At 36.6% G+C, this 25,453-nt stretch overlaps 1 protein-coding gene across 11 annotated transcripts in view; it reads right to left on the reverse strand.

Moving 5' to 3' along the window:
- Positions 1-25,453, reverse strand: part of PAM (peptidylglycine alpha-amidating monooxygenase) — a 174,931-nt gene that overhangs the window by 52,440 nt on the left and 97,038 nt on the right. For 6 of the 11 annotated variants that reach the window (XM_055429800.2, XM_055429799.2, XM_055429798.2 and 3 more), the window contains exons 12-14: positions 19,597-19,781; positions 18,457-18,528; positions 4,217-4,537 (exon numbers count right to left, since the gene is read on the reverse strand). In XM_055429800.2, the coding sequence (XP_055285775.2) occupies positions 4,217-4,537; positions 18,457-18,528; positions 19,597-19,781 (578 nt within the window). The remainder of the gene's footprint in view (positions 1-4,216; positions 4,538-18,456; positions 18,529-19,596; positions 19,782-25,453) is intronic. The other 5 variants (XM_055429805.2, XM_055429804.2, XM_055429803.2 and 2 more) reach the window with 1 other exon arrangement.

Below are 25,453 nucleotides of genomic sequence, written 5' to 3' on the forward strand. Positions count from 1 at the left end.
GCTCAGACAGAACTCCAGGTTATTTTCTGTATTTATAAAAGAATGATAGGCTTGGGCCAGACTCTGGCCATCAACAGCAAGGGTGATTATTTTCTAACCCTCAAAAATATTTCAAATCCTTATTAAAAACTGTCTGATAAAATTTATTTGGGTTCTAAGTTAAACTTGACACTTTAAATCATGGAAAAGTTAGAAATTCAAGTTCAGATTCCTCTTAGACTTTACTTAAGAAATAATTCATTAGCATATATGATTAATGTTGTAAACTGACAGTCCTAATTCGAACATTAAATACAGATTTCTTACATATGACCTTGGGCAAGCCATTCCCAACTCCCAGTGTCAGCTGCGCTAAATTCAGATGTCAAATGATAGGGTTATTTAGAAAAATCCTTGCATTCATTATAAATAAAGGTAAATGGATAGCCTCATATTCTACCATATATTTTTAAAAAGTTACTTTCAGAAAAAATTTAACATTAAAACTAAAACTGTATCAATAAATCACTAAGCAGATTAATGAATTATATCTTTCCCAGAAAGATTAATGTTAGCAATCAATGCTGCTTTCATATGAAATTATTAATTAGCACTTAAAAGGGCATTCCTTTATCTGTGCACATAGGACTAATAGAATTAGACAAAAAAATTTGAGGAAAAAATATAATGTCAAATCTAGGCTATGACTTTACTGTAACAAGGCTCTTTATAGTTAATCTTAGGGAGAAGACCCTACAGAAATCAGTAGATTTTAACAAGAATAAAATAAAACTGTTGCTTTTTCTACATAAGTAGATTTGCATTTAGTGATGAAAAGATGCCTTATTTTGGTCAGGGATTGTTATTCATCAGAAGTGCCAACAATAACTATAATTAACCAAGATTATAAGATAAATATTTATACTTAAGTGAGAAAGAAAACAAGAATTAATTATAATGTCTTATTTAGTGGGAGTGAAGTGAGTAAGAGAGTTAAGACATAACCAGGGGCTCAGAAGTATTAGCAAACTTCCTTTTCTTTTAACAATTTAACTGCAAGTGAATCTTCACCTTAGCCAAATTGTTTGGATATTGATTGAGAAAGTATGACCAAAGGCAATCTACACCTAGAGTTATTACAGTTGTAGATAAGATGATGGGAAAGTTGGGGAAAAAAACAGCCTATCTGTCTATTATTTTATTGTGAGACAGTGTAATAAAGTAATTAAAAACCAAGACTCTGAGCAAATCTGCCTGGATTTGAATGCTGGTTGACTGAACTGTGGCATTTTGGATACATGGCAGGTATCCTTTCTATGCTATAAATGGGTCTCTTCTTCTATAAATGATTTTATCATAGATTTTTGTTTTCCTTATTCTCCTCTCCTCCGGAGATGAAAATTCAGCCTAGTGAATGCTTTATTTCACCCTGGGAATTCTATAAGGCTTGAACCCAGAGCCAGCATATGACTGAAATATGTTAAAAGTATGGATTCTGAGTCAAGAAAATGTTGTCGATAGAAATTAAGTAAAATTTAAATGCACCATGACAATATTTAAAGACTGCATATTCTCTCATCTTGTGGGAGGTATCACACAAAATCAGATGTGTTTTCTGATGTCCAAAGGTGTACAGCATATGTCAAATCAGGCTTCCATGTGCTAGCAAATAGCAGTCCAATCAAATTTAACAGCAAGAGAATAGATATCAGTAGTTTTAAATTTACTTTTCAATGAGTCTACTTTCCAGAAGGCAACTAGAAAAGAGACTATGATTTTCTTTCTTCTCTATTAATGCTGTCTCAATACAGACATCAAACTAATGGTAGAAACCAAACTATACTAAGAGTGAAAAGGAGTGTATTTGCTCCTCAGTTTACTAGGTGGCACACTGTTACACTGTACATCATAAATTACAGGAAAACATCAAGGCAGATCAATGTAAGTGACCAGTAATTTGAGGAGCCACAAATTCTCATTATGATAGAACACTGCTAAGTTATATTTTGCTAATCAACTTAAGAGTGTCCACTTTTGCAACTTTCCTACATACTGTAAGAAAATTCTCTCATGGATGCTGCTTAACCTAAAATAATATTTAGTTCTACTACTTTGGTGTTTAAATTTTTGAAATCTTAGTCCAACATGACTCTAATGATAGCAACTATAATCATAATTATTGTTAACTTATTATACCATTTACTAAGTGTTTTCTTCAATTAAAGTCAGATATTACATTGTGCTATAGTAAAAAGTGAAAGAATATTGAAATGATTTTTAGAAATAGCTTATCTAAATGTGGCCTTTGCTAGTTTGCATTTAATTTTATAAAAATTTGGAATCAGAGTAGTGAAATAACACTAAAATAACTCATTTCAGAAAGGAAACACATGCACATTTTCTTCCTGTAACTAGAATTTGTACTGTATGTTGCTCTAACTCATTGCTTTATTTCAATGACATTTACCCACATGCTCAAAATGAAAGGAAACTTCCTGAATCAGGCCTTGGAGAAACATTTTTCTTCTGGGCACTGCCATTTTTACCACCTCGAAAGGAATGTGGAGACTTGGCCAGTAACTGTATTTTGAGTGTTTTAAGTATTTCTTTCTTAGAAAAACTTAGTAGGTCTTAGGAATACAATTCCTTAAGTCAAATTATGATTTGCACTCTGACACTTAGTATGTCTATAAATGATCATGATATTATTTCAAACTGAAGAATAACAAAGGCAAGTCACAGACAACGGGAAACTAAATTTTTGGTGGTGGGCACACTGTGGGTATACAGAGATAGAAATATAAGGCTGCACATGTGAAATATATATAATGTTATAAATCAATGTTACTTCAATAAAAAATTTAGAAAAGATAAGTCATGGAATAAAGCATGCTGTAGGTCTTAACATTTCAAATTTGAACAGAATTGTATTTTCACCAAGGAAGCCCTTCTATATTTATGCATTGTTCAGGTTACAATTTACTGTCCTTAATACAGAGGTTCAGACAATCCAGTCTGTCTATGAAATGGATAAGGGCATCATAAACTGCAGATTCCTAGACACTGTGCTCAGAGATATCAACTCAGTTGTTCTTCAGTAGGATTAAGAAGTCTAGATTTTTCATAACCATCCTAGGTGATTTTGATGCAAGGGGAGGTTCAGGGGCCACCTCTTTGTTAACAGTTTTATTAGGTAAATTTAGAAGGAGTTAGAGCAGGGCTGACCCTATTTAAATACGAAGAGGTAAAAATCTGGGTTCCAGTTAACACCTCATAGAGACTATTAGGCTAGTCCTAATGGACAATGCTTGAAATTTGTGTGTGAGAAAAAGGCACTGCATGCTAATTTGTTTTTCAATTATAAATAAAAATCAGTTGGGTGTTGAATAATTTATGGCTTCCTGCAAAGCTGTATTTGAAAACATCAAGCTGGCAGCCTGTGCCATTCCAGCCCACGCATGGATTGCTGCCATGAATGCACACCCGTTACTTTTCTGGAGATTATCTCCACATGCTGTATGATCTGACTTTCCACATTAGCAAGTAACATGAAACACGATCAATACCACAGAAGCCACAACACAATTAAAGACAAAGATGAGGCATCCATAGCTTGCTGGTACAGAAACCTGAAGGGAATAAGGTATTGTCCTCTAATTACAGAAGCCAATCCTGGTTAGAAGATGAATCTGATAGTTACTGACTTGCTGGAGGTCCCTTCAGATATAACCATTCAGCTTTCCAATTAAGATGATAATTGATAATGGAACTTAAGAAATCAAAGTCATAAAAAGGGTTACATTTTACAAGTCAATTGGATGATAATGTTGGAAGTGTAAGATTCCTCTGAGAGGAATTAAAGTACTTTAAAGGAAGGTGGCATATAACAATCTCACACACTGGAACTTTATGTATTAGGTTTGAATTTTTGGTTTATTCCCAAAGTTGATTTGGTTAAGGATTGGTTATCCTGAATTTCATATGCCACCCTTCCCCATATGATCCAGAGAGTTTGGGTCCTGGTGATTCTGGCTCATCAATTGAACAGAAATGGAATGTATGTAGGATCAGACCAAAATAAAATCTTGAACAAAAGTGATATCTGATAATCCAAATAGAATCATGTTTTTCTAATGGTAAGTTCTTTTCATTGGTGAGTTTTCTCACCCATTAATTTTTATTCCCTTCAGATTTTGCTAATGTGGATTGTAGCGTCTAAAGAAGCACCTAAACGCACCTCCTGTGTGTTCTGGTTCCCAGGTGCCTTCACCAGGTAGGGGCTGCTGTAATGACAGAACTCTGCTCTCTGCGGGCCTCAAGGTAGACATTAATCTGTGGAATTTGTGAATTCTGTCTCTGACAAGAATAGCATTGCCCCTCTCATGTTCTGCATTCTCTCTGGTATCAGACCGACCAAGATCCTTCTTTTGGACTGCGTTTGCAATCTCAGCTACCAGGTCAGACTCTGATTCTGCCTTTTCTGTAGGATTATATTTATGCACATGAACAACGTCTTCCCTTTCTCCTAGCAGCTTGGAAAGTAGTGAATAGAAATCACCTGTGGAAAAAAGAGAAGAGAGAAGGGGGGGGAGTTGATAAGACTTCAAAATTTACAAAATGTTGTGCCTTAAAAATAGCGTCTCTTGATTCCTGATAATAAGTGAGAGAGAAGGTTGCTCTCAGATGTTGAAGCATGGGGAGAAAAAAAAAAGATTTTCCAGAACAATGAAAAAATAATAATAATGCTTCATGCTTCACATTTCATTTTATAAACCACCCATTTCCTTCTGTTATCTCAGCAGCCAATAACACTAAATAACCTCTATTAGCAAATAGTAGAAATAAAATCGGAGAAGGCAATGGCAAGTCACTCCAGTACTCTTGCCTAGAAAATCCCATGGATGGAGGAGCCTGGTAGGCTGCAGTCCGTGGGGTCACTAAGGGTCGGACACGACTGAGCGACTTCACTTTCACTTTTCACTTTCCACTTTCACACATTGGAGAAGGAAATGGAAACCCACTCCAGTGTTCTTGCCTGGAGAATCCCAGGGACGGGGGAGCCTGGTGGGCTTCCGTCTATGGGGTCACACAGAGTCGGACACGACTGAAGTGACTTAGCAGCAGCAGCAGAAATAAAATCATGCATATGTGATGCATGGCATGTTTCAATAATGGTTTTCACCAGGTTGTTGGATTGATTTAGAAGTCAGAATTCATCAGTTTTTCAAAATAAAACATTGTCAACAGTTACATCAGAAAACAGATGTATTCACAGGCAAACCCTCTGAAGTTGTCTTTAAAAGCCTATTAAAGTATAATATACAAAAATAAAATGTATATTTTTGAGCAGGTGCTATGAAACACAAAAAATATAACATCCACTTGGCAACTGGAAAACCAAAGTTTTATTATCCTTGTGTTAGCTGTGCTGCTCTAAGTAGCTCCAGTTGTTTATTTTAAACAAGAAATGAACAAATCCCTGAAAAATAATTTTGTGACAAAGGAATATTTTTAAATCAGTTTCTAGCAAAAGAGAAGATTTTTTAACAATAACTAGTATCACTGGAATGATTAATCACTGCAATGTTATTTCATGTCTTCCTGTACTAAGAAGTAAATGTGGATATGATAATATAGCTTCATTAAAACAAATTATTTATAAAATATTATGACAGATTCAAAATACAACTATGGAAGGTTCATGAAGCATTTTAATCTTCATCATTTACAATTATGGCTTCAAATCCATTCAGTCAACTGTGTGAATAGGAAACATTTATATCCTCAATGAAATCATAAAGCTGCTTTTCTAACCCAAACCCCAAGGTAACCCATAGTTCTTCCTTTTTTCCTCACCCTATATTAAGTACTGTTAATGAAACTTATGATCATAGAGTCCTTTTGCTTAAGCTTTAATTACATTTATGGCATTATCAGATAACATTTATAAAGTCTTTTTTTATGATCATCAGAAAACAAAAATAATAACTGGTTTAACCAGGATACATTCCATGAAAGAACATATTATTAAAATATATCGTTGCATATTTGCAAATAATCTTGGTTTAATGATTCAAAGTAGGCTGTCAATTCTTGCTCATGAAAGCAGCTTCTCCCAGGTGAGATCTTCAATCAGAAGATAATTACCACATATTAAGACCAATATCAGTAAAATGAACAAAGCAAATCACAATGCACCTGATTGTGGTAGGACACAGTGGCATTCTGCCTCACAGAAGAGAAATAAATCTATTACTGAGAAATGCTCCTGCCCCACACACTAAATATAAATAGCTCAATATGTTATTGTGTAATGAAACATTTTATATAGTGACTAAAAACAAGATGATTTCAGGGACAGATAACACAATTTTAAAACCTGAATCCTCGACATTAGTCTAACGTTGACGAAGGAACACAGGCTTAGAACTAGGCGTGGTTATTCAGGTTTGTCAGCGAAAATCTAAAAGCTATGATAAAACACCAAAGGCAGAGCACGTGGTTCCTTTGGAATGGTCATTGACAATGATCACTGGGTTAGGAAAACAAAAAGTCAGCAATGTAATATAGGCTTGGCTGCACACAAATGCATGGCCTTGTGACAACACTGCTTCAGAGCAGCAACTCACTTCTAGAGATTACATGCAGGAGACCACTAGATGGCTATCTCTTACACTCTTACACATAAACCAGGAAGGTTCCCCCACCCCATCCCACCCAGCCTTTTTCTCTTCTGGCGTCTGAAATATATGAAATCTGGAAATACTAACCATTTTTCTTAGTCATATTAAGATCTTGACTTATGAAATCTATCTAACCTTGAGTACAATGGATGGAATAGACTATAAATGGAGGACATTGGATGGTCTCTACCCAATGTCATCTCTCAATATTCTCTTTTCTTTTTCAATTTATATTACAGCCATATTGGACTTTACTTCCTTGAAGGTCAGCTCTAAGAAGACGCTATTTCTTCTTCCCAGACATTTTCTCTCCCCAGGGCCTTAACCTTCAGATGTTCCTTAGGCATCACTTGTATCCAAGAAGCCTGTCTGGACAGCTGCATTAGGGGTTGCTGCTACGTGTAGCTACAGCTCTCTGATCTTGTTCTGTATTGTTACTCAGGGTCTGGTCTGCGTTTCACACTAGTGTTCGAATCCAACCCCTGAGACGTAACAGCTACTCTGTGCCTTTAAGCCAGTTACTTAACCTTTACAAATAGAAAACAACAGCTACCTTTAAAAATTGTTTTGCGGATTTAACGAAGATAGTTAATGTAAAATGCCCAGTCCAGCGGATATCATAAAGTAGATATCACTAAACTGTAGTTATTATAATTATTAATGACAAAGATACAAACTCCAGTTGCGACATACATCTGCTTCAATCTACGGTTTACCTGAAATTTTTAAAAATCAGTTCCATTTCATATTGAAGTACTGGGATTTTCATATGGAAAAAAGTCCCCCTTTACGTATACAGGCCTCTATTTTCTCAACAAGTCATCAAGGCTACGTTTATGATTTGCTTCCTGATTTCGCCAAAAAAGGTTGTATCTGTTCTTTCTTTTGCTTCTCAGTCTATTTCTGGAGAAAGAACCATCCCCACTCCAGTGTTCTGGGTACCAGCGCTCTATGAGCCTTAGATATCTGCTCTCTCTTTTCTTCTCTGACACAACTTCTCTGCCAAAGATCTGACTCAGGCTATAGACACACACACTCCATGAGTGTTTATCTCGAGTGGTCATGGAGGTGAGAAGAGACCTCTGCTGACACACTATGTCTTTCAAGTTTTTCCATTTTCCCTCTTTCTGGAATGAGTTCCAGCACCATCTGCAAGACCTTTCTGTGATAATGGAAATAGTCTTTACCTGTGCTTCCCAATAGGAAAGCTCCTAGACGCAAGAGGCAATGGAGTGCTTGTAATGCAGCTAATACGACTGAAGTGAGACTTGCTGAGTTGTGTCCAACTCTTTGCGATCCCATGGACTATAGAGTCTATGGAATTCTCCAGGCCAGAATACAGGAGTGGGTAGCCTTTCCCTTCTCCAGGGGATCTTCCCAACCCAGGGATTGAACCCAGGTCACTGGCATTGCAGGCAGATTCTTTACCAGATGAGTCACTAGGGAAGCCCAAGAACACTGCAAGTGGGTAGCCTTTCCCTTCTCCAGGGGACTTTCCAACCCAGGAATCGAACTGGGGTCTCCTGCATTGCAGGCGGATTCTTTACCAACTGAGCTACCAGGGAAGCCTTAATTTTTGTTTCCTTACTTTTAATTCATTTATATTCAAATTTCAATAACCACACGTGGTTAGTGTCTGCCATACTGGACAGTGTGAGAGGATGTGCTGCTTCATCCTTCCTCATATCCTCTTTCTTCTTAAACTGAAGGTATCTGCTTCCACTCCCTACTTCGCTCCTGTATGGTAAGAGTCACCTAAGAGCTCCGAGCTGCTGAAGCCACTAGACTCTTCATCCTGACCTACTGGTGGCACGCAGCACTTTCAAAGCCCCTTCAGAAACTCCCCTTCTGACACGCTCTTTCCAGGTCTTCAGCTGTCATCTTTGCTTCCTCTTATTTTGCCCAACATATGGAAACACTGGCGTTTCCTACCCTGGGCATACGTCTGCTTCATTGACTACACCAAAGCCTTTGACTGTGTGGGTCACAACAAACTGTGGAAAATTCTTCAAGAGAAGGGAATACCAGACCACCTGACCTGCCTCCTGAGAAATCTCTATGCAGGTCAAGAAGCAACAGTTAGAACTGGACATGGAACAACAGACTGGTTCCAAAGCAGGAAAGGAGTGCATCAGGGCTGTATATTGTCACCCTGCTCATTTAACTTATATGCTGAGCACCTCATGCAAAAGGCCGGGCTGGGTGAAGCACAAACCGGAACCAAGATTGCTGGGAGAAATATCAATAACCTCAGATATGCAGATGACACCACCCTTATGGCAGAAAGTGAAGAAGAACTAAAGAGCCTCTTGATGAAAGTGAAAGAGAAAAGTGAAAAAGCTGGCTTAAAACTCAACATTCAAAAAACTAAGATCATGGCATTCGGTCCCATCATTTCATGGCAAATAGATGGGGAAACAATGGAAACACTGACAGACTTTATTTTCTTGGGCTCCAAAACCACTGCAGATGGTGATTGCAGTTATGAAATTAAAAGACGCTTGCTCCTTGGAAGGAAAGCTATGACTAAACTAGACAGCATAGTAAAAAGCAAAGACATTACTTTGCCAACAAAGGTCTGTATGGTCAAACCTATGGTTTTTCCAGTAGTCATGTATGGGTGTGAGAGTTGAACTATAAAGAAAGCTGAGTGCTGAAAAATAGATGCTTTTGAACTGTGGTGTTGCAGAAGTCCCTTGAGAGCCCGTTGGACTGCAAGGTGATCAAACCAATCAATCATAAAGGAAATCAATTCTGAACGTTCACTGGAAGGACTGATGTTGAAGCTGAGGCTCCAATACTTTGGCCACCTGATGTGAAGAGCTGACTCATTTGAGAAGACCCTGATGCTGGGAAAGATTGAAGGCAGGAGGAGAAGGGGAGGACAGAGGATGAGATGGTTGGACGGCATCACCGACTCGATGGACAGGAGTTTGAGTAAACTCCGGGAGTTTGTGATGGACAGGGAGGCCTGGTGTGCTACAGTCCATGGAGTCGCAAAGAGTCGGACACAACTGAGCGACTGAACTGAAGACCTCTTTCTGTTAAGCAGTCTCAGACATTCACAAAGCTTAAGCTGCTACATTTGACAAATGACTCTGAAATCTGAATATTTCCTAGTACCAAGATCCTAGTGGTATATAAAACTGTCATCTGGAAATTTCCACTTGGATTGAATGCCCACTTCGATGCAACTTTGAACTCAACAGGACCAAACCAGAGCTCTTCCTCTCCTCCCCATACTTTACCTTTTAAAAAAATGGTGTCTCAGTATTAAACCATGCTTTAGGACAATCAATCCAGAAAACTAGATTCATTCTTCTCTCACCAGTGAATCACGAAGTCATTTGATTCACTGACGCTGTATGTCAACATCACCCTTTCCCTCCCTACCACAATTACCCATCTGAGATGCTTAGCACCCTGCAACTGTCATGTTGAAAGGCTCTACCCTTTATTCTTCAGGGCAAATCCTCAACCCTGCCTTCGACAGAAAAATCTGTTTGGACTTGGTATTAAAAACACTCTATCTTTGTGCAGACGACCTGTGACTGAAGGCAGCCTGTGTCCCCTCGCTACTCCCCGGGTATGAGTCCTTTACCTCAGCTCTGTCAACCAGCGTGTTCCAGGACGTGTTTCCTAACTCTACTCTGGGTCCTGCTGCTAAGGGGACCATATAATTTTAATCTCCAACTGGGACACATTCAAGAAAGAAAGGGGTGTTATTAATATTTATTCTAGCCCAAAACGGGGATGTATAATTACCCTACTTACTCTTGACAGAGATAACATATGAGGAAGTACTTTATAAACTGCAAAAGACAGTAATAGTAAGAACAGCTAATATTTTTTGAGAGTTTAGCATGACCAGGGCACTCTACTGGGTACTTTAAACTACAGAATACATTTAGCCTCCATGAAGTACTCACTTCAGATGAGGAAACTTATGGCATGGTACTAAGGTGTACCGCTGTAGGACGCTGAACTGGGGTTTGAAGGAGACAGCCTGACCAAGGGGCCTGCCTTTTAAGGGTACTAGATCTGGGTTCCCCTATCTGTTCTGCACCAGCCAAAACTCTTCTCTGTGAATTCACCTCAGACCTGTAAATCTTACTATATTCATCTTTTTCTTTCTAAAATAGTAGTCTTCTGAGAACAGGCGCTCAAGATTTATTCTCTAATTGAACAAGTTTAGCTTCTGTCCTATCCTAGCTTGTCTTTTTTCTTACAACTGTATAAGACTCTAATAAATTAATCAATACGTAGATATACTACAGTGATTTGCACAATGCTGGCCTAAAGAATAATGACTGGTTCTTGGTTTCAGAAAGTATGAGTTTTCTATTTTCTATTCTTTTTAATAATTTTCACTTACCACTGGCAATATACCTTACATATATAATAAGATTCTCTAAGGTATTCTAAAAAAATTTTTTTGTACATTTAAATTATCTGAGAAGGGACAAGTGGCAAGCTACCAATATGATTTTATATTAAAAAAAAAAAAACCTTCTCATTTCTTATTCATTATCATATTTCCAGTGGTTAGTACTGTTCCAATCACAGCAAATATTCAATAAATGATTCTGGAATGAATAATGTTGGCTACTGCATTAGTAAAGATAAAAAATATTTCCTTGATGATTTTAGACTGCAGTGAGTTCCATTTCTTTCTTCTCCTCACTTCAAACTTTGATTCTTATCTTAAGAAATGCAGAAATGCTCTAGGTCTTTAAGTTACTTGACTAAGTGGGTTTGGTATCTGGGAAACAAAAGAGAAGGAGCAGCTAATGTGTCAGGAAAATATGCAGCACAATACAAGAAAATCTAAAGCACTACCAATTAAACTCCAAGTTTGTTAGCTGTTTGTTTGTATTAACTATTTCACAGCTCAATAGACATTTTTTTATTTAGCTGGGACCACTCACTATTCCCTATGGAAATTTCTTTGGTTTACTTTCAGAAATACAGTGAGATCAAAGTAAACAAGAGAGAAATACCTTTGAAAAGCTACCCCGTACTTAAAAAAATATTTTAAGATTATTGGATTAAAAAATAACTACCCCTACTTTTAGACACATAGAATCTTAATTCTGGCAGGCATTTTATTTTTAAAATGATCAAGAACCTCTTGGTAATCTTTCAGAATATAAACTCTCATTTTCCACAGAAATCACTAGTACTTCATTACCTAAAACAAACAGTTCTTGTTACTGCTTATTGCTCTGTGATTTCTATGGTACATGGAGAATAAATAGGATATTCATTAGCAATTTAACAAAATATGCCAAGTAACTAAGCTAATGAGATTATAACCATGCAATAACAACTGTAATAAGAGGGATACAAGGAATGAAAAATGAAAGCATTTCTTTTTAGAGTTTCATATCTTGGTTTATGACTCAGGCAGAGCTGACATGTTCCCTTTTGGTTAAAGGTGATTTGGCTTACTGCTGCTGCTACTGCTGCTGCTAAGTCACTTCAGTCGTGTCCGACTCTGTGTGACCCCATAGGCGGCAGCCCATCAGGCTCCCCCGTCCCTGGGATTCTCCAGGCAAGAACACTGGAGTGGGTTGCCATTTCCTTCTCCAATGTGTGAAAATGAAAAGGGAAAGTGAACTCGCTCAGTCATGTCTGACTCGTAGCGACCCCATGGACTGCAGCTCACTAGGCTCCTCCGTCCATGGGATTTTCTAGGCAAGAGTACTGGAGTGGCTTGCCATTGCCTTCTCCGTTGGCTTACTGACTGTTTACTTATTACTAACCCACAGATGGTGATTGCGGCCATGAAATTAAAAGACGCTTACTCCTTGGAAGGAAAGTTATGACCAACCTAGACAGCGTATTAAAAAGCAGAAACATTACTTTGCCAACAAAGGTCCGTCTAGTCAAGGCTATGGTTTTTCCAGTATAGTCATGTATGTATATGAGAGTTGGACTATAAAGAAAGTTGAGTGCTGAAGAACTGATGCTTTTGAACTGTGGTGTTGCAGAAGACTCTTGAGAGTCCCTTGGACTGCAAGGAGATCCAACCAGACCATCCTAAAGGAGATCAGTCTTCAGTATTCATTGGAAGGACTGATGTTGAAGCTGAAATTCCAATACTTTGGCCAACTGATGTGAAGAGCTGACTCATTTGAAAAGACCCTGATGCTGGGGAAGATTGAAGGCAGGAGGAGAAGGGGACGACAGAGGATGAGATGGTTGGGTGGCATCATTGACTCAATGGACATGAGTTTGGGTAAGCTCCGGGAGTTGGTGATGGACAGGGAGGCCTGGTTCACGGGGTCGCAAAGAGTTGGACACGACTGAGCGACTGAACTGAACCCTCAATATCTGTCCTACTAGCCTCAGAGACATAAAACACAATATTGTGGCAACTAGCTCAAGGATCACAAGTGAAGTCAACTTTATTACTTTTTCCTTCTATAGGATTCATCTGATTGGGAAACGATCAGAAGCAGAAATGGGCTTTTTACCTTGTTTTTTGTTTTTTTAGGAAAATAAGACAAATATAAAAAAAGAAGTTAGGAGATGACTTTTGTGACTGCCATACATACTGATCCATATTGGAAAGGCCAACTAGGTGACAAATGATCATCCACATCTGTTTATTCTGTTATTAGGAAACCAATTCAAAACAGCAAACGCTCAGCTTCTCAGAGTCTTGGGGGGTATTTAAAATTGCATTTGATAAATGAGTTCAATAAATAAAAATTTGTGAGCTGCTCATATATCATAACAAACCAATAAATTTTTAGTGACTGGAAAGAGAAACAAGACTCGTTTTTTCCTTAAAACAGCAAACTGCATTGAGAATGCTTGGAATTAGCTAAGAAGATGCTTCTAAAATCATTGGAATTTTATTAGGGAATGAAAGGAGGGTCCTATTTTGAACAGCAAAGGAATTAAATTTTAACCACTAAGCTCAGCCTGTATTTCACTCTTCTCATAAATGGTTTATCAACTGTTACTTTAATAAGCTTTACAGCATACTATTGTCTTTTTAACTTGCAACCTTGTTCCCTTGATTCTGCTTGTTTGATAAAACATGCCAATGGTAATTCATTTTTGTTAGCATAAAACCACTGTGAAATATATTCTGTTTCGCAGAAGGTGTCTGAAGACATTTAACTATCTGGGGCCATGGAGTGATTTCCCTCTACAAATTGTATTTTTGTCATATTCCTCCCGCCTTGGGAATACAGAAGCTCATGCTGACCTTTGAGTAGAAAGATTGATTATATGAGGGCATGAAGACAACAATGGGAAGAGTTTGGAGCAAACTGAAAAAAACACACTAAAGGCTCTTTCTGCTGAAAAAGAAATGTTGTCCAGAGAATAATGTACAATAACAAGGACACATCACTATTGTAGATTTGACTTTCAATTCTGCCTTGAGTTTTTTTTAAGGCCTAAAATATTCCCAATACAATCAATATAAGTTTCAATACTAGATCTATATTTTGAATTTTAATGGAGAGAAACACTCAAAATTCAGAATTCTTAACAGCTGGCATGCCTCTTAGTTTCAGCGCACGTTCCTTGCCTAAACAATAGTGCCAGAAGGTTCAGGTTGTACCTTTGGTATAGAGAACGTTTACGAAAAAAATCATAATGCATAAGAAAAAAGAGGAAAAAACATGCCTCAGTTTTCTAAAAGTGCCAACGGGAACATCCAAGTAAGGAATACATTTGTATGTGTCTGCTCTGGAAAATCTCAACACCTTTCTCATTCTGTATAATCTCCTAGGATTCATTTCCTCCACCCAGAATCACTGTGTTTTATTGTTTACCGAAATCCCATGGACAGAGGAGCCTGGTGGGCTGCAGTCCATGGGGTCGCTACGAGTCGGACACGACTGAGCGACTTCACTTTCACTTTTCACTTTCATGCATTGGAGAAGGAAATGGCAACCCACTCCAGTGTTCTTGCCTGGAGAATCCCAGGGACGGGGGAGCCTGGTCCGCTGCCGTCTATGGGGTCGCACAGAGTCGGACACGACTGAAGCGACTTAGCAGCAGCAGCAGCAACAGCATTGTCCTTATTACATACACAGGGACTTCTTCACTAGCAACATTTTCAAGGCATGGTGACATTTTCGTTTGTTTTGAGTATCTGTTAGTGCTTTTCTGCATTCACTCATTCACATAAGGTTACCTATGGACAAAATGGCTATTTTTAAAGCACTGTGGGCACGAATATACATATATTATGCAACCACTGAACGTCACGCATGCCAATAATTTTTATAGTTGGAAGAAATACTCGATACAGTATTTTAAAAAGAAGATATAAAAATCTGCATACATTATGATCTAAATATTTAAAAAATAATGTATGTATACATGTATAATACATATTTCACATACAGGGTATACATATGCATCCATAATTCTAGGGATTATGGATAATTTTTATTTACTTCTTTATATCTTTCTATAATTTCCATATCTTCTATAATGAATATGCTTTTTAAAAGCCAAATAACATTATTAAAAAACAATCTCTGCAGATTTAATTAAAGCCTCATTAAAAGGTTTTCTACTGTTGCATCATCCAGGACAACCTGATAGGTAAAGATGTGCATATAATGAGGTTCCTCTGGTGTTTCCACAATTACACCTCTTGAGACGGAGTCTGAGATATATTTGCCTTTGGTCAAAATTCTGTTCAAGAGGGAGCAAAGGCAGACAAGGATCCTGCAGCAGGCTGGGCAATTCTACACGGATTCACACAACTCAGATGTCGCTTTCAAACTTGTTAGTTAATTTCTAACCAGGATGAATATTCTGGCAAAAATTAATAGCTAGCATTCTTAGTGATTAGAATTTCAAAGAAAACAAAATATGATATTTTTCCTGGGGAAACAGAGTATTAGATAAACCTGTGTTAAATACATTATTGGTTTGCTTTGATTTTTTGTTTTTCTCTCAATGCTGGGGGTACGTAGTGCTTCCTGTCCATTTCTGGCACGGGTACAGTTCCTTTTTTCAGCCTATGGCATATGAGTATTTCTGTGTCTCACTCCCCTCTTTTTTTTTTTTACTACCTCAATAAAGGTCATCCCTTCTTTCCAACATAGCATTTAATATTATATATCATGACCTTTATCTTTGTCTGCTTTGCCAACGTATTAAGATAGGAAGCAGAAAAAAAAAATTGTTTGCACTATCCAGGTAGAACTTTATTATTTATTCATTGACGGGTACAGAGCTTGCCTTTGGATACATGTCCTTTAATGTTTTGGGTCTTTTCTTTCCTGCTCCTTAACTGTTCTATTTCCAAGGGGACTTTTATACCCATGTGACCAACATTAATGCTGTCTGTTAGCTTATGGGCAAGCACAACTGAAATAATTCAGGACTTTTATTTATCAGAGATTTAAAATACTGAAAGAATCAACTAGGAGGAGTATTTGAACATAAATTGTTCTGGCCAAAACACCAAAATAAGGCAAAGCGCTAAGTCTGAGGACTTTCTTTTAAAAACAGCCTACATGGTGTAATTTATTTGAATAATTAGAACCCTCCTATCAGCTACTTGGTCAATTTAACACCCCAGGGAATGAATACAAATAGATATTTTGTGTAAACAAACATCTCTGAGAAAAATAGGACACTCTCTCAGTAATGAGTAGATTTGCCCTATATGTTGTAAGGAGATAGATTGATCTCATTAGTGAATCAAATGAATGATGTGTACAAATATACATTTGAAATATTTCTATATTTCTCTTTAAATTCCAGGCTGGTGATCCCCCAAAGACCAACAGAAGAATAAAGAGGCTACACTGGCCACTGAAATGACTTTTGGTGAAGTATTTGTCTTCACATAATCTAGGAGGTGACATTCTGATGGACCCACTAATTTCAACATATAAATACCATAGCTTTTTTCCTGCAGTATGAAAACTGAGTCAGCCTAATGGTTTTTTCTTCCCAAGTTAAATAACTTAATAGCATTTTTATTCATAAGTAGAATAAAATGGCAACTACAGGAAAATAATTTATGTATCCTTACAATTCTTCTTTGAAACCATTAAGACTATACTGGGTATATAGCCCAATATAAATACATAAGCATATATTTAAACTTCTTAATATTATATGTGTATGCTATCAAACATAAAAGGGTAAACAAACAGTAATATATAAAAGTATATCATAGCATTTGGTTTTTAAGCATATATGGCACCTCCTGAAATCTTATTGTTTGAAAAGAACTAGTTAAATCTAATATTTAAGGTTACTCTGCTAATAAGACCTCTCGGTTTCTAATCTTTCAGGGGTTTCAAAGTCTTCCTTCATCAACTCAACTTCAAAAAGAAAACACAGTCCAGCCTCAGTTTCCACTGAAATATTTTACAAGCTGAATGGACTAAATGGGAGTCTCATTCCTTACTGTACCACATATGATGCTGTTCGGAAATGTGTTCTAAGATGACTCCAATTTTTTCAAAGACATACAGTTCAAACAGTGTGTGCAATGTCAAAATAATTCACTTTAAGTCTGATTAAATTTCTGGACAGTTAAACACTTAAAGCTACTATGTTTAGGCTATAATTATTGATTTCCTTATAAAATATATACACAGCATTGATAAACTTGGTTATTTTAACTCATACTCAATAGTTCAGTATGAACCAGTTAACATAAATTATTTAGTATAAAGTCATCTCCTTATTTTTATTTAATACAAAATAGAAACAACTTTGAGCTAAGTTTTTAGGCCACTTTGCTAGAATGAGATGTTATGGAACATACTCTGCATAATTTCAAAATTTTTATGTTACAGTTTACCCTACTCCCCTTTCAGAATGTATTTTTTTCTTTAAAAAGCCTGAGTTTTTAATTTTGCAAATGTTATTTGTATAATATTATTAGCATATAGTGCATTTGCTATAAGTGTATCTTTGACCTAGACCTAATAAAATACATCTTGAATAATTCCTATAGTGGTTCTCAATATCCAAAGAGTCACAAATTTCTATAACTGCTAATAGAAAAATCCTATTTCCTATATACTTTATGTTGTCATTAGAAGTATGTTTGCATTAACATTAAACTAATGTTTTAAAATATATTACATCTAGGCCAGAAATGACTTGATAACATACTTCAGCCTAACACAAAGTATTATCTTATAAACAACTGCAAGAAAGCAAGATTCAGGAGAATAAATTTTCAGTGCCAGCACATGCAGTATACAACTTACAACAACAAATATTACCACTTTAAGAAAATAGAACTGAGGAAGAATGGAGCCTTCTGAACTCGTCAGATGGCAACTTAACACAAAACAACAGTTGCTTACGATGATAATCCCTCCTACCTTAACTGAAGGCAGAGAAGAATGACTTAAAAGAGAGGCAAGATACGGTTTAACTCAATTTCTTTTTTTCTTGAACCTCAAATACAGCAAATGAACACACCATACAAAATGAATAAGAATTTAAATGTTAAAGGTCATAAGGTTTCAAAAGCAGCCCACTAATTGTTTCTAATGATTATATTTGCACATATTGCACTCTATATAAAAGTGACAATATTAAATAAGATAAAACAAAGACAGAAAAATTTAATGGGACTAAATTACATTAATGAATTGTCAAAGCCAAAGTGTAACAGTTGATTATTTTCTCCTGAATTATACATTATATAAAATCAGTAATATGGAGGCATTAGGCTGATAAAGAAAGACCTAAAATATCTCTATAACTTTAAATTTCATTTGCCTATTTGGATAGTGAATACTTTTATATGACTAGTTATAGCAGGAAGCATACATACCCTGTTCTAATACTTCTTCTTCTTCTCGTTTGGGCTGCTGTAGTAAAGGAGTCTTGTCTTTGTTCTCTGTTTCTATAAAGGATCAAAACAGCTGTGTGTAAATTTGCAGTATATATCACACACTGTAGGTAGGTTTTTGGAAATATGCTATCAACATAAAAATATTTTCAGGATCCTGTGTTTAATAAAAACAATAGTATTAAGAATTCATATGGTAGAAATGCCCTCCTAATTTACAAAAACTCTATCATAACTACCAAGTGCCAGACTCTGGCTTAATACCAGAGTCAACTACCATTTCAGTAATATACACATGATATAGAAGTTTGAAGATGCGTTAATAAAACTGCTTGTATTAGTTTTTAAATTGAACTTAGGATATTTTCAGAACATTTAAAAGTACATTTTAAAAATACATTGGAATTTTAATAAATGACCTGCTTGCTATGTGAACTTTTTAAATAAAATTTCCCGTAGAAAGAAATAAGATGTTGTTCTGGCATTAAGATTGAACTTGTAATACTCAGTCAAGTCTCATCATACTTCATCCAATAAAAAAGTATGGGTTTTGCAATTTTAAACTGAAGAAATGACAATCATGACCATTTTGCAGATGAACAGTAAGTTAAGAACAATTCTGAGAATGTGATCAAAATGACAAAGGCTAGTAATGCCTCATAAATCAAGAATTGTTCTTGGCTTGAAGAGACTCATTAAACAGATAATGTAAGGTATGATCAGAGATGATAACCACTTCCATTTACAAACTGTGGCACTCTTTAGAACATGGTATATAAATTCATAAATTGCATAATTCATTACTGGTTATGGGAAGAATGAAATGAGGAAACTAGAAACACGAGCTACATAAAGAAAGATCTACATTTACAGACTTGGTCCCAAACGAATCCATTTCATCACTAGTTGAGAATTTTCATTTTAACTGATTTGAAAGGGACATGTCAGGAGGGGAGAGAGAGGATAAAAGGGGGGAAAAGAGAGAATCAGATTACATGAACACGTGCAACTATTTGACAGAAGGAGGATGATTTGAACTATTAATCATATAGTCAAGTAAAACATGTAAGAAAATGAAAAATATAAAAACATATATTGCTTTAAATTAACCCCTAATTTTACCTTTGTGATGTCCATGCATCATAACCATGTCGGATTTCACAGGAATTGGAATATTGGCCTCTGGTGGTATGGTTCTGAACATATCTGGAGCTACATTCTGTGTACAGGTCATGAAAGAAACTGCATGCTTGGCTTCCATGTAATACATAATGTATAAGTTGCACATTTCATCACTGGACGTGCCACTGCAGGCAAAAAACAAAACAAACAACACAACCAACCAAACAAAAAAAAAACCCCACAGACAAGACAGATTAGTCATTCACATAAAACATATTCTTCATGCAAGAAAAATGTAACTGGTCAATCTGCCAGCAGTAGATTCAAAGGTGGACATATGGTGCATTTATTTTATAGCTTTCATTAAAAACAATCACAGTTTTCAATATCAAGAGCATACTGTCAATGGCATTTTTCCACTTAATAATGGAGTATCCTTTCGCAGTCACTCCATGGATATCACCAAATACTGCAGATGGAAATGACATTCTAGTTGCAACGAGAGGCTTTCTTTTCTCTTCTAAATCCTTTTATTTTTTAGTCCTTCTTCTATTTGTTAAAACTCATTGATAAATCATTTTTCTCATCGGAAAATTTAATTATTTACTTAATAACAATAAAATTCAGAACAGTTCAACAGAAATATCATATATTATTTACAAGCTTATATTAAAATGGCGTTTTCCATTTAACCACAAGAGTCTGGGATCTCGCTTTTGGTTACTGTCTTGTTCCTCAGGGTGAGATGAATCAAGAATCATGTGTTGATATCAGGACATCACAAACGTATCTCTGATATCTGACTTGCACCTTGATTTCTATAGTAGGGAGGAAACGAACGCCTGAGGAGTGATACAAAGTGAAAGCAGGTCTAATCTCTTCTAAGAGTTCATATCTGAATGGGGTAGTCCTGGACAACTGAATAACTCAAGGTTAAAAAAAGATTTTTAAACAGCGGGGTGGTCATTTCCAAGAAAAAATGTTTCAAATAATATAAATCATGCCTAACAGTTTATAAAACATGTTTTCCTCTTCGTCAATTCACATGGGTTTATTATGTGTTTCATATTCTTTTCTGTCATTCGGAAGGAAATGTTTAAGTACACCATCACAGAACTTTTATAAACCAAGGTGGTTCTGGCAAAGGAACATTTCCTTTTAGGTACTGGTTCTGACAATTTTTAGCAAGCCTCTGCTAATAAAAAACAAGCTCTGAAATGGACTATTTGCTGTACAGAAATACGTCAGTGTTGATTTTTCCAGCAATGTCATGCAGCACTTATTTCCTCTCCATAGCAACAGTAATGACATCAGCAAGGGAAGGAAAAAAAAGAAGAAAAACCTTTTCCAAACAGGGATGTGGTTTCTCTAAGCTCTGAAAATGGAGAGACCACAGGAATGGTCATGGGAAGCTCTGTTTATGCTTTGAAAATAATTTGGCTTTTCACCCTCCAAATCTGATACCTGTCAGGGTAAATGCCTCTCCCATGAAATATGAGCAAACGGTGACGTGCAATCCCAAACAAACACCTGTTCCCTACACGTATCTTCATGTGTCAAAACGCCATTGCTAAGAATTATATTTTAGCAGCTCAGGAGTTGGTCAGAAAATTAGGTGCTATAAAAGGAAGGGCTGGAGCCAAAGTAATAAGCTGGAGCCTCACACTATATTATCTGCCCTCCCCCATTCAAAATGAGGAAAAGGGTATATAGACTAAGACAGAGAAATGAGGGAAAAGGAATTTAAGATGTGGCCCTGGTTCAAAAAACCTTGAAATCATGGTGCAGGGCGGGAAAACGAAATGAGACCTTCCCAAATTACGGAAAGGAAAAACTGAATAGGTTAATATAATAATAAATGAAACTTGCAATTAACCCACAGAAAGATCCTTTTACATTTTATCCACTTGGGAATGTCATGCCCATGTTCATCTCTAAACACGTGTGATTTTGTGAAACCGCCTCATCAGTTCACCAAATACAGCTCATTTGAGGCATTGCCTCTATGATCCAATATTGAGCTGATTAAATAAGAATCTTCACAATCACAAAGAAAATTTCATTAAACAGCTGAAGGAAAAGAAAAGTCATATTTTCTTTCCACTGATAATTGAACTTGTAGTCAAAGGAACTTTGAGCTCCAATCCGAGAAACTATCATATCTTAAACATGTTAGGATTCAAACGATCCTTAGTATCAGCCAACACAGTTTGCCTATATTATTCGACATTCATCTTTCTTTCACTCAAAAGATCTGACTTTAAACCAAGTTGCTTTCTATGTTCCTAAGGAAGAATTGTAACACATCCACCTTCTCTTCCAGAGAGAGTAACATATGCAATTCGACTGTCAACCTCACGCTTGTTAACGTGAGTGAGGAGCAGGACCGTGTTCTGACTGCTCCTCTGGCCCCACCAAATGGCCCTTTCAACAGTCCCTACGGCTGCTGTTGATTCCCTGAATGATGATGGTCGGTATCACCTAGCTCCCCAAACTACAGGGCTGCTTTTCTCTCCTCTTCATGCATAATAAGGAGTGTAAGTGAAAATTACTTCTTTTACACCAGCTAGCTTTAATCCTGACAGCACGTGGTGAACCTGAAAAGAGTAGGTCCTCAATAACTATCTGTTGAATAAAGAAGAATAAGTTATTTGTCTTAAAAGATGCCTATAATTTATTACAGGCAGCATAACCTGCTACCCCCACACATTATACTGCCGAGTCAGGTCAATATTATGAACTCAATTTACAGCATTTCTCATAAGTATTTATGTCTGTCTGTTTCTCTTTCTTTCATCTATCCATCTATCTCGGTTTTATAAAACATATCATTTCATATTATAAAGATATGTGATAGACAAGAAAGTATCAAGTATTCTGAACTGCATCCTTTACAAAAACCCAAATACTGTAGAACACCGTGACTATGTTTCAGACAGTGATATACCACTCTGTCAATTCCCTCATCCCTAGCCCTACACATATCTTCATGTGTCATGCTAGACTTGAAAGTAGCCAATGACGGTAAAAGACTAACTTTGGAAAGAAATATGAAAACTTTAAAGAAGTTATTTTGCAAAGCTCTGAATTGTTTCTTAAAAGGTTTCCTGGTACTTTAAAACTTGTACACTACTATGAATACACACGTGCTCAGTCGTGTCTGATGCTTTGTGACCTGTGGACTATAGCCCGCCAGGCTCCTCTGTCCATGGGATTTTCCAGGCAAAAACACTGGAGTGGGTTGCCATTTCCTTCTCCAGGGGATCTTCCTGACCCAGGGAGCGAACCCACATCTCTCTTGTCTCCTGCATTGGCAGGCAGATTCTTTACCACTGCGCCACCTGGGAAGCCCTAAAACTTGTATATTAAGGGGCTATTGACCATATAACTTTATATGCATATAATATACTTTAAATGCTGATGAAAGTGTTGTGCTTGGTAACTACAAATATTTATTAGACCTTCTCATACGTATATGAAATAACTGTTTCCAAATGAAAAATATGACTAACAAAATTGACCAAATTGGTAAATAATATCTACCAATTCTTAAGAAGTAATTCTAAATTTTAGCATATATACTTTTAGGCAAATTAGCTAACTTAATTAGCTTATCTGGCTCACTCAATTTAATTCTTTTTTTGATATTTAAACTGGACTAAACATTGAAATGAACTAAGAGAAGCCTCATGTTAAATATACAATATACAATGCAGTGTCAGGCACAAAATATTGCTTCTGTGTAGGTTAATTAGTACTATTTTGTCAATATATACACTAGTGCAATTTGCCTAGGATATATTACTCATAGATACTATTTAAAAAGAAATAACGTATCTGTGTTAAAACGTTATCACTAAGTTTATTGATATATTTTGTCTTAAATTCACGTGTTTCTAATGGTTGTATTTGGAGTTGAACCCCTGGTTAAAAACTGTCCCAAGTTTACTAACTGTTTCTGATTAGTTAACTCTGATTGCTCTACCTAAGCTTTCTCCAGTTCTAAAATTTCTAGCTTAATGCAGAATTAAACTAGCACTGGGCAGAAGAATCACTCAACTGAAAATCTCACCGGTAAGGCCACTGATGGTACAATTTTCCTGTAAACCTAATTTCCAGGTGGCTGTGGAACAAGCAGGTTAAAAACTGGGAGCTCACTGTTCTTCCAGAGCACGGAGGGGGCATATTCTGGCCCCATAAGAACTCTGGATAAGTGAGATTTGCATTTAAGTCAGGCTTTAGGCTCAGGGCTCAATCCTGTGCCAGTGGGCGTGATGTTTGTGTATGTGGGTTGGGGGTTAGGTGGGAACAGAGAAAAGAGAGATTTACAGAGTATCATCTACTTAAAATGGGCTTCCCAAGGGGCACAGCGGTAAAGAATCCACCTGCCAATGCAGGAGACCCAAGAGACGTGGGTTTGATCCTTAGGTTGAGAAGATCCCCTGGAATAGGAAATGGCAACCTGCTCTAGTATGCTTGCCTGAAAAACTCCATGGACAGAGAAGCCTGGTGGGCTACAGTTCATGAGGTCACAAACAGTCGGATATGACTGAGCACACACAACACATGTTTAATTTAAAATACATCATAAATACACTAGTTTTCTCTTTTTATTGGTTACATTCTCAATTGTGATACTATAGTACCCTATGGAGGTGGTATTCTTTATTTTACAAAATGGATGCATTGTTGTTATTACTGAAAAGCATACTAAGTGCTATAGGAATGCTATGTATTATTATGAGGATTTAATTCATATTTAAATTTATCCAAAATTTCCTGCTTTCTTAGTATAAATTAAATATTCAGAATATAGATTGACCCATAAGTTAATTTCCTATAATTTCTTTCTACTTCATTTGTATTACAAAGTAGCATTTCCTTTAGCCCACAGGACATTTACAAAAAGATAGATTGGTACAGTCATTTTAGGGTATTATTTTAAAGCAAAATGCACATTTTTTCCCTTTTTTATTTATTTATTTTTTATTGGAGGCTAATTATTTTACAATATTATATTGGTTGGTTTTGCCATACACTGACATGAATCCACCCCGGGTGTACGTGAGTTCCCCCTCCTGAACCCCCCTCCCACCTCCCTCCATCCTCCCTCTGGGTCATCCCCGCACACCAGCCCCGAGCATCCTGTAACACGCATCGACACTGAACTGGAGATTCGTTTCACATATGACAACATACATGTTTCAATGCCATTCTCCCAAATCATCCCACCCTCACCCTCTCCCACAGAGTCCCAAAGACTATTCTATACATCTGTGTCTCTTTTGCTGTCTCGTATACAGGGTTATCATTTGCATCTTTCTAAATTCCATATATATGCGTTAGTATACTGTATTGGTGTTTTTCTTTCTGGCTGACTTCACTCTGTATAATAGGCTCCAGTTTCATCCACCTCATTAGAACTGATTCAAATGCATTCTTTTTAATGGCTGAGTAATACTCCATTGTGTATATGTAACAAACTTTCTTATCCATTCATCTGCAGATGGACATCTAGGTTGCGACTAGAATTATTCTGGACTCATGAAACTGAAAGAGACCCCTAGAGATCACTTTGGCCTCTCATCTTGGTACTATAACAAGTCATTAATTTCCATGGCTGATATTGCTACACATGGGATACTCAAAAGATAGAATCTGGAGGAAGTCACAAGCCCTCCCAAATTGTAAAGGTACCTCTAATCAAAAAAAAAAAAAAAATTCTACTTATTTCACACTTGAACTTGAAAACTAATACAAAGAATGTGTTGAAAGGGACTTGTTTTACTTATTTCAAAGGTTAATAAAATAACGAATGGCACTTAAATAAAGTTCCAGAGACACTACACTTCATGTA

Source organism: Moschus berezovskii, chromosome 8 (assembly GCF_049115385.1).
Source record: "Moschus berezovskii isolate FMDL1 chromosome 8, NW_MosBer_1.0, whole genome shotgun sequence".
Taxonomy (NCBI): Eukaryota; Metazoa; Chordata; class Mammalia; order Artiodactyla; family Moschidae; genus Moschus; species Moschus berezovskii.